The 15,141-nt window shown below is 35.9% G+C and overlaps 1 protein-coding gene across 29 annotated transcripts in view; it reads right to left on the minus strand.

Annotated features, from left to right (window-relative positions):
• Window positions 1–572: 572 nt before the first annotated feature.
• LIMCH1 (LIM and calponin homology domains 1) overlaps window positions 573–15,141 on the minus strand; it is a 352,720-nt gene continuing 338,151 nt past the window's right edge. For 17 of the 29 annotated variants that reach the window (XM_081061235.1, XM_081061234.1, XM_081061258.1 and 14 more), the window contains 3 exons: window positions 11,231–11,339; window positions 8,626–8,728; window positions 573–3,485 (listed from right to left, as the gene is read on the minus strand). In XM_081061235.1, the coding sequence (XP_080917361.1) occupies window positions 3,460–3,485; window positions 8,626–8,728; window positions 11,231–11,339 (238 nt within the window). In that variant the 3' untranslated portion in view covers window positions 573–3,459. Of the gene's footprint in view, window positions 3,486–8,625; window positions 8,729–11,230; window positions 11,340–13,361; window positions 13,449–15,141 lie in introns of all 29 variants that reach the window. The other 12 variants (XM_081061256.1, XM_081061253.1, XM_081061242.1 and 9 more) reach the window with 4 other exon arrangements.

Raw genomic sequence — 15,141 nt, forward strand, 5'->3', positions numbered from 1 at the left:
TTCAAGAAATTTGCTGGCTTTTACCACCCCCTACAAATTTGGGACAGAGTGCCAAGAAAGGTACATGGGCATTTTGGAAAGCTAACGGTATCACAGAATGCCACCATTTCACAGCATGTTTATTCCCTGGTTCAACAACAGAGAAAAAGGCCTTCGGCGAAACAGACTGAATGACAGGGAACCTGGGCATAGCCCTGGGGAAAGTGGCAGAACACAGCGACTTGAAAAGGCATGGTTTTCTCTAGTCAGAGCTGGAAGTTCACCATCGTTTGGTTGTTTCAGTTAATTTCCACTGGCATTGCATGGTCTCTCCTGGTTATTGTGTGTCTCGTCTCAAGGTGTTTGAATCCTTCCATGGAAGGCAAGTCCTTAGTGACTCCTACAACCAGCTCATAACTTTGAGTTGCCTTAAATAGTTGACCCCAAAATACATAATATGCATATGCAAATATGCATCATTGCCGTCATCTCTGTCACCCTGGACCAAAAGCTAGGAGAGAGCTTGATTTTTCTCTTCCCCAACTAAGAAAATTGACCTGCCCCCCTCCAGAAAAAGTCATTGGAATGCACAGTTGATTTGAGTATTTTATTTATAAATGTACATTTACTATAAAAGCTGTTGCATTTTAGACAATTTATTTTTTTTTACTATTTCTCAGAGGCATTTTAGAATAAATATTTTAAATGAAGGTTAGTGTAACTGATATAGAACAGTGGCCCACCCAGCACTGTAATACCTTTTGGACGGACTCACATGAGGTGGATCATTTCAGTTTGTTAAGTCTCCTACACTGTGTATAGATAACTATAATATGTATTGCATTAATAACGCTACGTAGAAAGAATGAGGAAATGTCATGAAAGTTTGCTAGTGAGAAACAGAGTTACCCATTTTTTTCTTAAGAAAGAGAAGGGACTAGCTTTTGGAATATGAGAAAAAAAACCCAGATATACTTCCTCAGGAACAATAAATCACTCACTTGCCTCATCTGTTTTTTAAGCAAACACATTGACATTGTAGCTCAACAGAGTAGAGCATTTTTTTTTCCCTGGGATCTCAAAGATGATTTGAAAAGAAATAGATCATACTCATTATGCTGCATTGGAAAAAACAAGATCCAGTCTGCCCGAACTGCCATGTAACAGACTCTAAATGAAATATAAATCAAATATAAATAGAAACAGTTGGCAATTAGAATTTAGAAAATGTTGGAGATCATTGGGCTGGTGACTATTGTTCATTATGGGAAAGCACATTTCGCAGTTGGAGAATGGGCTTTATTTTTCTTGACTCGATTCTAGCTTCAATCCATGTACAATGAGTCTCACTAAGAAATATGTATAAATGGGTTTGTGAAACCAGAAGAGAATGTGCAATATGCATACAATCCTCACATAACAGATGGAGTTCCACATGTAAAAAGTATTCTATAAAAATCGGTTATGAATAATCATATTGTACATGTTTTGTGCATTATTTCTGGTAAAGTACTCTGCTAATATCATGCAAAGTGTAAACATCCACATTATCAAAATATTTAATAAAACATGCAGGTGGTTAATCAAAATATTGAACTTAATCTGTACATTTTCAAAATGTTTTTCTGTTGATTTTTTTTTTTGTTTTTCTTTTCCTTTTTCAGTTTTTTCCCCCCTGTAAAACAGAAAACAGCTCCATGAGAAGTCTTGGGAACTTGGAAGTGACTTCATCCTTCTTCAATGTACTGCATCCATAATTCATCACGGACTGTGTGCAACAGCTTCGCATCTTCTAAGGCACAATTTTTAATGAAATGATGTATAAATTTCAATCTAACAACAGCTCATCCAAATGACAAAAGGTCAAAATACCTCCAGTGGCTGAGGAAACTTCTGCACTCACATGGAACCCACATGCAGAGAACCATCTAGCATGTAAATAAATAACTGCTAGCCGTACTCAGTAAGACACAGAAAAAGAATTATTGCTTACATAACAGAAAAAAACATCTACTTGATCTCCTTTTCTGACTACATTAACCTATTAGGAGGATATCCATAGTCTACATTCACAAAATGTCATCTTCACTTATTTGCCGTCATTTTAAGGCAGAATAAATAGTTTCTCTCTCCCCAGTCTTAAAGAAAACAACCTGGAGATTTAAAAGTTGTTTTTTAGTAACTTGATTCCTTTCTTGGCCAGCTGAAACTTATCGTACAGGACACAAATTAACCAGCTCTCCATAGGAGTTCCTTTCTAAACGTCTCCATGAGCAAGGTCCGGGATTCTTGGTAGGAAGAGAGTTGGTGGGCGATGCCAGAGAATGAAGGAAAGCAGATCTTCGGTTAGAGTGGGCAGGGCATATGTGACCTGTGGGTTCTTGCTGATCACATACCGGTGGCTTATCACGTCATATGTCATTTAGATTCTATTAGGATGAACTGAGTGCTTTTCTTTAGATAACTGTGCTTCAGGCCCTCAAAAGGAACTTGCAGGCAAGGGTGAGCAGCGGTCTCACCTCGTGATGGACTTATCTTGATGACAGCTTCCATCTGCCTTATATTGAGTCTCTTATTGAATCTAGAGCCTTAAGAGAAGCAAGCAACAAAGCCCTTACTGCCAGCAGTGACCCACCACTCTTCTGAGGATTAGACTTCCTCACAGATTTCGGTAATAACTTTGGAAATGATGACTTAAATATTCTCCTCTGGTTTCTTCCTACCCTTGGGCAATGTCACAGAGTGTAAGTCTAGCTGATAATGGCAAGGGTTCTCTTTATTTGATGGAAGAGCCTCTGTTAATGACATAACTTTGGAAGTCCACAAAACCTAATACTAACGGTGCAATAATTTATTGGTATGACTTCTACTTCAAAAGGTAAGTAACACAAATATTTCAAGATTACAGTATATATTTCTCAGACTAATGTCTTTGCATTAAAAACAAGGTATAGCTCAGAGCTATATGATGTGATTTTTAGTTTCTGAAATGCATTAATTGTATGCTCCTGTCTTAGAAGACCACATATCTCAAATTGGCATGTCTTGCACTTTCTGCAGCTCAATTTTGTAAACATAAAGTGTTTAATTCCTAGAAATACTAAAACAAAACAGGTTTATTGAATCATGTATCTCATTAACTCTCAAAGAAGAGAATAGCATATTTTAAACCATAAGCCTGTTTGACCATGCTGAGACCTTTTTTTGAACTATTTAGAATCATTACAATTCAATATGCTTTTGTATATACTGTGCAAATGCAAAAACAAAACAAAACAAAAAAACTCCCGAAAGAACAAACAAATAAAAAAACAGGAAAAACACAAACACCGTGCTACAAAAGAACAGATACCATCTTTTAGAACAGCCTTTCAGAAGTTAGATGAATGCTGAAGAGCCCCTGAACCTCGGATTCTGTTAAACAATTGCCAGGGGACACTATTAATAAATGGTGAGTGACCTGGAAGCTTGGAAACCACGTCACAATGTTGTGGGTTGGCCAGCACCTGTGGTAAAGAAATCAGAACACATTTTGTTGAAGTAGTCAATGCTTCTTGCTTCAGATGTTTAAAAATTTCTGAAATCAACTATGACCTCTGCCAAAGTCTCTTCCCTCTTGTGGCACAAGAAGGGAAACTTGTGCCACCCTGCTACTCAAACTGTGGTCCAAGGAGGAGAAGTATTGGTTCACCCACAACTGCGGACTTTTGAGCACCATCCCAGAACTTCACAGGGAGCCCAAGTGATTCATATTCCCTGTAAACTTTGGTGGGAATCCTCTGGATTTCACCCTAAACCAAATAATCTTCATCAAGTTTTCTACTTTGTCTTCTGGGGCAAATAAGCAAGAAAATAATCTCTCATCTCTGAGTTCCTTTAGGTTTTGGTTTCTCTAAAAATAAATATATCGCAACAGGAGGAATTTAACATATGATCTAGCAATAGGATTGCTAGATTTAGCAATTAAAAATACAGAACACCAGGTAAAATTTGAATTTCAGATAAACAACAAATAACATTTTTTTTTTTTTTTTTTTTTTTTTTTTTACAAATAAAATTTTTAGCCTAAGTATATCCCATGTGATATTTGGGATATTCTTATGCTAAATCTTGAGCATGCAATATTTGAGACATACAAATATAAGAAAAATTCATTATTTATCTGAAATTCAAACTTAGGCAAAAAACAAAAACAAACCATTTAACTGGGCATTTTGTATTTATCTGGCAACGCTATCTAGGAAGGATGGTTTGGGTTCCATATTTCCTATTGAAACTTTCACAAATTTCTCCTTCCTTTTAGGCATTAGAGCTGTGATGAGGCAATTTCAACATAGGAAAAGACTCCACGGATTTTGTATTAAATGCATTTCACGTGAGTGAATGATGGAACAGACACAGAGACACAGTCATCCAACACCCAGGCACAAATGGCACAAGTTAAACATGTGATGGCTTGATTTGTGACAGGTAATTTGTTTTGCACTTCCATTCCCATTTACATACAAACTTAAAAACTGTTTACATTGCTTTTAGGAATTGTATTTTAATATGCTGTTATGCTATTTTTCCCCTCCAAGAGAAAAATTTCATTTAAATGTGACTAGTTACTTGAGGAAAATAGGATTATATATTCAGGTTTTATTATTCCATACAATGAAATTATTTGTTTCACTTAGAATTCCTATGATGTAAACCACCTTTCACATCTATCCGTCTCCCCTCTTCTCAACTCAGATCAAAATCAAATAAAAAAAGAAAGAAAGATGATTTTTAGCCATTTCTTTCCATGCTGACTCTTTTATTGTATCTGAGGTATATTCAACCAATTCACGTGCGTTTATACTTCTTTAGCTCATTATTAACCTATTCCCACCTAAGGTATATATTTTCTTATGAAACCAAGAAAGAAATGAGCAGTATTCTCATATGTGCTGGTCATTCTCCCTGTCACATGTTGACCTAATTAAAGTTTAGCTTAAAATGATATCAACATTTATTTGGGAAAATCAACATGAGGGAAGAGTTAGGAAAATCTGGAAAAAAAACAATTGGAATGAAGTGGTCTTTATTACTCAATATTAAAACATATTGTGAAACTATAATAATTAAAACTCCTTGATACTAGAGAGTAAATAGGTTACTAAAACATAAAATATCCAGAAATAGACCCAAATATATATGTGAACTTAATTATGAGAAAGCTGGCATTTCAAATTAGTGAGGAAAAAAATGGATTATTCATTAAGTTTTAGTCACAATTGACTAATTGAAAGAAAAGCTGGATATCTATCTCATTTTTTTTACCCCCAAATACATTTCTGATGTCATATATTTACATGTGAAAAAGAAAACAAAAAACAGTTTTAGGAAAAAAACTCAGCTAAATGTATGACCTTGGAGTACAGTGAGAGTTTTTCTAAGTAGGAAGCAAAACCCAGAATCCAAAAAGGGGAAAAAACAACAACACAAAACTATGTTTAATTACCTAAAGTAAAAATTTTTTCTATGAAAAAAAGTCAAAAAGTAGAAAGATGAATGATAACTGCAACAAGCAGCAAATATAAAATACAGGGAAAATTAATTTACAAAGAACTCATACAAACCAAGAACAATGGGCAAAAAAATAAAGAAATACAAACTTTTTTTAATAGAAAAAGAAACATAACGCTCACTAAACATATGAAAAGATGTTCAAACTCACTTATAATTAAAAACATACAGATCAAAGCAATGAGGTTTTTTCCTCCCCCACCTAGCAGAGTGGAAATTTTAAAAGTTTGATGATATTCAGAACTGAATAGTCATGGAGAAAAAGAGGCTCTCTTAAATACTTTGCAGGGAGAGTTTATTTTCCTGGAAGGTAATTAGGCAAGTTGTCTGAAAATTTAAAAAGCACATGCCTTTTAACTCAGCAGTTCTATTACAATCTATCCTATGGAAATGCTTACAAATGTCCATGAGGACATACGAACAAGGATGTTCATTGGAGCATTCAAAAACTATTAGAAAACTGGAAACAACTGAAATACCCATTCATGGAGAATTAGTTTTAAATTATGGTAAGTCCATACAATGGGTTTGTCTGCAGCTATTAAAAACCATTATAAAGAATGAGGAGAAAGAACATGTTATATGGAAAGGATATGTTAGCCAAAAATTGTCAAGATATATTATTAAGTTAAAAACGACAGCAACAAAAACTAAGTACACGACACTGTGACTATGTATTACCTTTGTGAAATAAAACCCAACACATATCCAGGTAGATGTATCATGCACATATGTACCTGTGTGTGTGTCTGTATGTATGTGGGGGGGTGTTATGTGTGCACATATACACACATACATTCTGTCCCCTCCCCAAACAATTATTAGAAAGTGATTATGTGGTTAACTTTAGAGATTCTTTACTTTTAATTTGGTATCTTTCTGAATCTGAACAATCCAATTTTTCTAACAGTGTACCATCTATACCTTTTACTTACTTATGTTTTTGAATGTCTATAGAGAGATAATGAGACTTTGTTGTCTTCTTAGAATGTTAGTATTCTAAAAAAACCTCTAGTAAAATATTGCGTTAAAAAAATAAAGAAAAATCCTATCTTTAGTCTTCCTCCAAATCACTTTCTACTTTTCATCTTACGAGACTGTTACAGGAACTCCACAGTTCTTGTCTTTAGATTTGGAATTAAAAGCAACGAATGCCCTTTATGTCTGTATACATAGGAGAAAAATTCCTGGCCTAGATCTGAAAAGCTAATTTCCAAAAGAAATGACAATGAATCACCCAACTTCTCAATTAAAATAAAAATCTGGATGAAAACAGGGCACTGTCACCCAGAGGTGGGTTCACGTTTGTACTCTGCTGGCATCATTCAAGTACTTTAAATTATGAAAGAAATTCATATTTACAGCACTTTTCAAATCTGGCTCCAGTCCTTAACCTAACAGTGCCCTCTTCTGGTTCCATGATTCACACTCAGCTGGGCCACAGGCTGAGAAAAAGTATAATTTATAGAAGATGATTGGGAAAAGGGTTTAGTTTTTTCCTATGTAATATATAAAAACAAAACAAAAATCTAGTTTAAAATAATATATAATTATACATTATACATGTATATATGTATTTGTGTATGCATGTATATATACTTATGGTATATATATACACACACATACATATATATGGCATACTATTTATACCACATTTTATATATTCAATACACAGTATAAAAATAAATATTAATATTATATATATATTTATATCATATGTACATATAACATACATGGTATAAATATAATATACAATATCCACAATATATATAGTATATACTAGGTATTATATGTATAATATATTACATATGTATAATATATAATACCTGGTGTAAGTATATAATACATAATATAATATATAAATATATATAATATGAAAATATAATACATAATGTAAATAGTACAGTTTGATGGTACCAGCTCTCAGAACTGTTTTGACCTCAAGTTAAACGTTTATCATAGATCAAAATCACCTGAGTTTGATTAAATTTTTATTTCTCATAGTTTTATTAAGAATGCATATATTTCTCTGCCTATATTAAATCCATAACTATAAAAGAACTTAATTTCAATTTTTACTCTTAAACTCTTCAGTCTTACAAATGTAGAGACTTATGTTAAAAATGCTGTAAAAATGTTACTTCATTTACTTTGAGAAATAATAAAACATTCTAGAATTTCAAACTCCATCTCTTTATTCCCCCCCCTTTTTTTTCCAAAGCGAGTTTCTGAGTGATGTATTACACAGAAGAGTCTCTTGCTGTCTCGGTTATCCACCAGAAGGACTATTACGGTGAAGAGCCAGGAAGGATTCAGAGGCTAGTCACTGGCTAGTTTCAGAGTTTCTAGACAGCAGCTGGGCAACAGCACCCCCTGGTGCCCCCAAAACTGACATGACCCTCCTATGGTAGGAAACCCGGATACAAGATCAGAGATCAGGCTGCTCAAGAGAGCTTGAAGGCAGCTTGGAGGCAGCACGTACTTGTTAAGCTCTAATAATGTGCTAAGGTATTTTGGAGGGGGGCAGGGATTCACAAAGAAGTAGAACCAGCATTTGGTCTCTCAAGGAACTTTCAATTTAGTTGGGAACAGCAAGATATATTGTCAGGAAACTCCAGAATATAGGGCATGTAGGTACCGAGGAGTTGGTGCTTGATGTAATGAACAATGGAGAGCTGTCTTCACACTTAACCCAGCCACCAAATGGTGCTGGTCTTCTAAATACATGCCTCAACAAGTGAATAGTGTTTCACAGACCTTGTATCTTCTTCTATCTCACCAAAATCTCTACGGTGAGCTCAGGCAATGTCTCAAAATTAGCATACAGTTTTTACCTGATGGTGTATTAATGCGCTTCTGGATGACAAGAATTTGGCTTCTGGATGAAAAGAAGTAACTTCCGGTAAGAAACAAGTAGTAAATAAGGGGTTATTTCATTATTGCTTATTTTACCTAGATGCTCATACAATACCTCGTTCCCTCAGGGTAGGAATGTCAACTGTTGGGGAGAAATAATTGAATTCCTCAATTGGGTCTTATGAAAAGCATATGATTGCAGTCACTCATCTCAAGGTATTTCACCGCAGTACTTACTTCGGGATCGCATGTAGCATTCATTACAGTTTAGAAGACCATTTCGAATCCTAACATCTGTCCCACTCACTGCATCTCCAAGCTGTCCTTTACAAATCCCACACTATAAGGTACAAAGAACAGAAGTTACAAAGTGCATAAGGAATTGTTTCTCTATAATGCTTAGCTGCTGTTTACATGAATAGCACAATAATCACTTCTACAACCCCCACATTTATTGAGCATCTACTACCGTGTTTCCCTGAAAGTAAGACTTAGCCGGACCATCAGCTCTAATGTGTCTTTTGAAGCAAAAATTAATATAAGACCCGGTCTTATTTTACTATAAGACCGGGAATATAATATAATAAATATAATATAATACCGGGTCTTATATTAATTTTTTGCTCCAAAAGATGCATTAGAGCTGATGGTCCGGCTAGGTCTTATTTTCGGGGAAACATGGTATATGTTAGATGCTGCACTTAGAGTTGACTTATATCAACAATATACTTTTAGCATTTCATCCTAAGTCCTTGCATTTTATAGACAAGAGCACTCTGTCAGAGAAGTTAGAGGCCTTGTCCAAGGTTGTAAATCTAGTAAGCTGATGCTGTTGACCTCTATCATACACTGTTTCTCAATCAAGATGGAAGAACCATTTTAAACAGATTAAATCCTAGTGGTTTTAAATAAACACGTGGCCAACAGAATTATCAGTTGAAACTTCTCTGGGAATAATCTTTAAATGCTTTCCATTGTTGGTGAGCATTGTTGGTGAGTTCTGCCAGATCAAAATTGCTAGGAAATAGCTATTCACTTTATAGTTCCATGTTAAAGGCAGTGATACTCAGAGGAACAAATCCACTGAGAATGGATCTCCTTTCAGCCAAGTCAGACTGAGTGCAGAAGGAGGCTGGGGGATACACGGTGCTGGTTGTACCAGAGAAGGGGGCATTAGGCGTTGCCAGCCTGATGCCAGCCTGTTGCCAGGAGATCAGGACTCAGCCCAGGAGGAGAAGGCCAGCCCCAGACTCATGCGTTAAAGTTACCTGGGACAGAAAGAGGCTTCATCCCAATCATGTCACAAGTTGCATGTACATCCAAAGGTAGGGGATAAACCTAAGAGGCGATGTACCTTAAAGCATCAGGTCAGTTCCAGGAAGTGAGCAATTAGAGAGAATAAAGGCCTTGACAGTATCGAAAGCAGGTCTTTTATCCCTTGAAGATCTGCAAAGACTCTTTGCTACCTCGAGTATTTCGAGTTCTGGTAATGTTTCTGAGAACAAACTATGGTGTGGGAACATATTATCTTGGCATTACCATGGAATTTTAAAAAGCACATTCCTTGAGCTTCAAAGCACTCCTAGACAGTTTAGGACATACATTATCTAGGTTAATTTTACAATAAGAATATTGGTAAATTTAGTCTCATTAAGTACCCATATTGTGTTTTGCTGTCCAGTGGTGATTGATATTATTAAATGAATCATTTTGGGACAACTTCACTCACTTTTTCTTAGCTTATAGGTAAAGTGGGAATGGTTTTAAACCCATGCACATTTACTTTATAGTTGAGGAAACTACCAACAAGAGATAGAACAAAATTCAAGAAGGAAAAAGAAAGCATGACAGGATTATGGTGAGAAAGAAATGACTTATTCATATCTAGAAAGAAGTGACTTATTCATATCAAACTTATTAATATGTAAGTTTTGTTTTCAAAACTTACATATTAATTTGAAACATCCATAAATGAAAAAAAAAGACAGGAAAAACTGATGTAGGGCAACTTATACATTTTATAATAAATGGGGTATAACTGGTTAGCTCATCGACTTATTAGCAAGAGGTTTGGGACTAGAATCTAGGTCTCCACATTTTCATTTTATTTATTAATTTATTCATCTAAAAATATTTACTGACACCATCTTTTCTAGGTGCAGAAGAAATAGTGGTGAGCCAGACAGACATGGTTCCTACCATTATGGAGGTGATAGTTTATCAGAGGAGGTGATAATCAAACAATTCAACAGTGAGAGACAAGGTCCCCGAAAGGTTTTATAAGGACCTGTAACAAAGGTGAGTGACAGTCTGGGTGAGCAGGGCAGCTTCTTAGAGGAAGTGATATTCAATTTGGGATTCAAGACATATTCATTCAGAGACTTACAATTTTGCAACTAGCTATACCCACTTATTGACAGAAACTCTTCCATGAGGTAAAAGACTAAAAACCTTCAACATTAAGTCACAAGAGTTTGAGAAGCAGCAAAGATACTACATTCCAAATGAACCCACATGCCCTAAAAGATTCAGAATTATCACTGAATAGTTCTCCAAGGGTGTCATTCTCAGCTTCCTGGTAGACAGTCTTTAGCAACAAAAGCTGTGCTTACAGACTCATAGAACAAACCTGTTTTGCTTCTTCTAACACAATATCCCAGAGGGATGCATGATAGCAGAGAGTTTCATCCTGAAGGATGGATTCCACACATACATTTCTGTACAACACAGAAGTGGTGGCCTCCTGAACAAAGGTCATTAGATGTTCAGGAGGTATTTCTCAGCACAGAACAATGCCAAAAGATGTCACAAAATTGTGCTTAGAAGCGTGATCAATACATACCTTAAAGCACTGGATGTGAAAATAGAGATTGAGGGTCTCGATGATCATGGCAGCTCCTTTCCCCAAAGGAAGCCCACAGGAAGAGCACAACTTCTTCCCACTTATAGACCTAAGTTTAAAAATATATATAATAATGAAATGTTCCATCTAGAAGGTTAAACACACAAACATGTAGCCTAATGCAAAAAAATGAAAACATGGATTTTAAAAATGTTTATACCCTATTTCCCTGAAAATAAAACCTAACCAGACAATCAGCTCTAATGCATCTTTTGGAGCAAAAATTAATATAAGACCTGGTCTTATTTTACTATAAGACTGTTATAATATAATATGATATGATATGATATAATATAATATAATATGATATAATATAATATAATATAACATAATATAATACCCGATCTTATTTTAATATAAGACTGGATATATAACATAACATAACATAACATAACATAACATAACATAACATAACATAACATAACATAACATAACATAAGAGCTGGTCTTATTTTACTACAATATAAGACCCGGTCTTATGTAATATAATATAAGACCAGGTCTTATATTAATTTTTGCTCCAAAAGACGCATTAGAGCTGATTGTCCAGCTAGGTCTTATTTTCGGGGAAACACGGTATCATGAGTGAAATGACAATTACTGAACTGATAATGAGCAGGAATTAAGCATTAGGTGTCATTTGCAAACGACTGCTAGACTAAATACAATAATAGGCCTCCATTGTCAAATGGAATTTGGTGTGCATGTGTATGTGTGTATGTTTTAGTTATTTGTTATAAGAAGTTTGTGTTGTAGTCTATTCAACCGTAGTGATCAACCGCCTTGAAATAATTCAATATATTCAGCATATGTTTTTATAAGCCCTAAAAGATAATCATGTTTAACTTTACTAAGGTTTCAATGTTGCTTGAAAATTTTCTAGAATTGATTCATTGGCCCACTAGGGCATTTATTTTTACTTATTAAGAAAAAAAAATTTTTTTTGGTTTAAAAATAGAGAGGCAATTGTGATACAGCCCAACAGGTCCCAGGCAGATAGGGAATCTAATCCCTGCTCTGCCACCAGGTTCTGTGATCTGGTGTAAAGAATTCACTTTGGGTTTCCCCTTGACCTTTTAAGTGAGAGAATTGGATTAGATTATCTCTACTACCTCTTCCAGTGTAAACACTGTGACTCTATAACCTGGGCACCTCTCTGAGGCGTAAGCCCCTTGAGGGCAAGGGCTGCATGTACCCCAACTCTGTACCCCTGTAGCCCCTAGCACAGTGCCCACCACCAATGGACTAGAATCAAGCCCAGCAGCCCGACACCAGGTGAGGGTATTAGATGGCTAGCTTCTAAGCAGATTTCCCACAACTGCTTAGAAGATCAGATCAGATTGCAATGATGCGGATTGTCTGGAAAGCTTTAGAATTACACAAGAAATTTTAAAATACACACTATCATTCAGAAGCCAATGGGGTACAGAGGGACAGAAGAAACAGAAAGGACAAGAGAAAAGAGGAAGAGTTGCCCTAAACAAACACTGTTTATTAAGATTTCTCTCGTATTCAGTAGTTAAATGAAACATCTAACTCAAAGAAAATCTGAGTACTTAGTAACTAGTCTCTCCAGTGAATGGGAACTCAGGCAGCTTTTAAGAATATCATGAGGCCCAATTAATGTCCAGAAGCAATCATCAGAGAGCTTGAGTAAGGTAAAAAGAAGGATGACGTTTCATTTCTCAGCTGCTGCCTGGTTCTCTGTAAGAGCCATCAGCGGATCCTGCCTAGAAGGACCAAGCCATCTTGGAAGGAAAGGCGCCGACTTAGGAGCCCAGCAATTGTCTGGTGGATTTGATTATTAGATTGCAGAGTCCGCACAATATAATTAAAGGCTTATGGCCACAGCTGCACCAACGTCACACTCTGGCTGGTTGCTGCTGGATGGGGAATGTGTCTTTTCCTCCTGCCTGTGTGTGTGTGTGTGTGTGTGTGTGTGTGTGTGTGTGTGTGTAAAGAGACTTGGATGGACAACATCCTCAAATTCATTTGGCAAGCACTAATTTGGGTAAAATTATGCTTGGCAGGCTCCAGTCAAATCAAAGCCACCTCGGAAAGGCTTGCTGACCTCTTGTACCTGTTTGGTGACTGGCCAGGAGGGGTGGGAGGGCAGGAGGACAAGTGCCCCGCCTGGAAGTTCTCTCGAGGGCTTTTCCTGTAACATGGTAAAGGAGCCAAAAATTATGACAAGTAAAGGGAAGCCCAATCCTACAAGAAAAGACATTTTAGATAAGAAAATTAAAAATTTCTTTGATAACACAATAAAAGACCACAGAGTGTCCTAGTGGTAATTTTTTATAAAGGACAAAAATAGTCTAGCAAAGATTATACATGAATTTTCTGCATAATATCACATCCAGACTGGCATGTTTCAACATAAGAGACAGGATGTTTTTCTAATCTCTATTATTGCCAGGTTCTTGGCTGAGTTAAAATTGCAAGCTGAGTTAGATATAAAAATTATGGACTGGGTAGGAGGGGAGAGGTGAGTAGGGATAGAGGGAAAAGCTTTTAAAAAGAGCCCAGAAATAAAGGGCAGAGCTGAAAGGATGCATTTTTCAGTGAAGTGGCTTCTACCCCTATCAATAAATTCATTTTGGAAACATGTGATTAGGGGTGATATACCCAACATTTAATAACCACTGTGTCAGAGGCATCTACAAAGCAGGTGGTCCCCAGTAAGAAGCTACCAGAATGATTTTACAGGTGCTGTTGGTTGCACAAGCTCTGCCTGTGATTAAGCTGTCAGTTCTGGGCTCTTGCTTATAAAAGTTAATTTCATTTATAATGAAAGGGATAGAACAAGAAAAAAAGATCAGAGAAATGCCAACACAGAAGTGAATACAGCATAAGTCCATCTGTCTAACTGCTTTCAGAATAACTCCCTGAGCTCCCCGCCAATCTAAACTTCCCTACACAGGCAGAGAATGTCTTCTCCAAAACATCATATGTTCATATAATGTTCTAACGTATAAGCACCATTGCCTCAAAAAAACAAACAAAAAAAAGGTCGAAAGCCACTGCAATATAATAATGATTACTTCTATGTGATTTTAGCTTCTATTGATTCTGAGTGTCATCTAGACATATAGAAATGAAATTGTATAGACATAAGAGAAAAGGAAGAAATAATTCAAACACTGTATTTAAAAAAATGCAAGAGAAAAATAAGGTAAGAAGATGAACTTATACAACAATTTATCATCATCAGGACCCCATCAGCATCATGACCACCACTGCTGGATGATATAGAACTTATTATTTGCCAGGCACAAAACCCTAGAAGGTAGGTATTATTATTATTCTCATTTTTATACACGAGGAAACTGAGGCAGGGAAAGATTAATCAAGTTGCTCAAAGCCCTATGCAGGCAAGTGGCAGAGTCAAAATTTAAATCCAGGTGGTCTGGCTTCAGGTAGAATGATTGGTTAAAGTATAATGAATATTATGTTTAAAAAACTGATTACAAGGAACCTCTGGTTCAAATGTGACCTTATCATGGGACTGTGGGTTCATTTTGAATTCCTCTGCCACTTAACCAGTCAAGTACTTTGGATAAGTTATTTAATTTCCCTGAGCCTCAATTTCTTCATCTGTAAAATGGGAACAACAACCCAATTAAAGTTACTGGAAGAGTTCAGTGAGTTAATGTCTGAAAAGAAGAGAAGAGATATGTAAACCCTTCAACACAGTGCGTATTATATTGAAATGCTTTAGAAATGTTAGGAAATTGTTGTAAAGGAATTGTTGTAAACAATATAAATCTTACCAAATTAGAATATAGCCTCGGGTAGCTACTTAATGGGAGAGAATGATAATAAGAGAAAAACATTTTTTCCCTTGAAAG

Source organism: Rhinolophus hipposideros (genome assembly GCF_964194185.1).
Source record: "Rhinolophus hipposideros genome assembly, chromosome: 1".
In the NCBI taxonomy this organism is placed as follows: Eukaryota; Metazoa; Chordata; class Mammalia; order Chiroptera; family Rhinolophidae; genus Rhinolophus; species Rhinolophus hipposideros.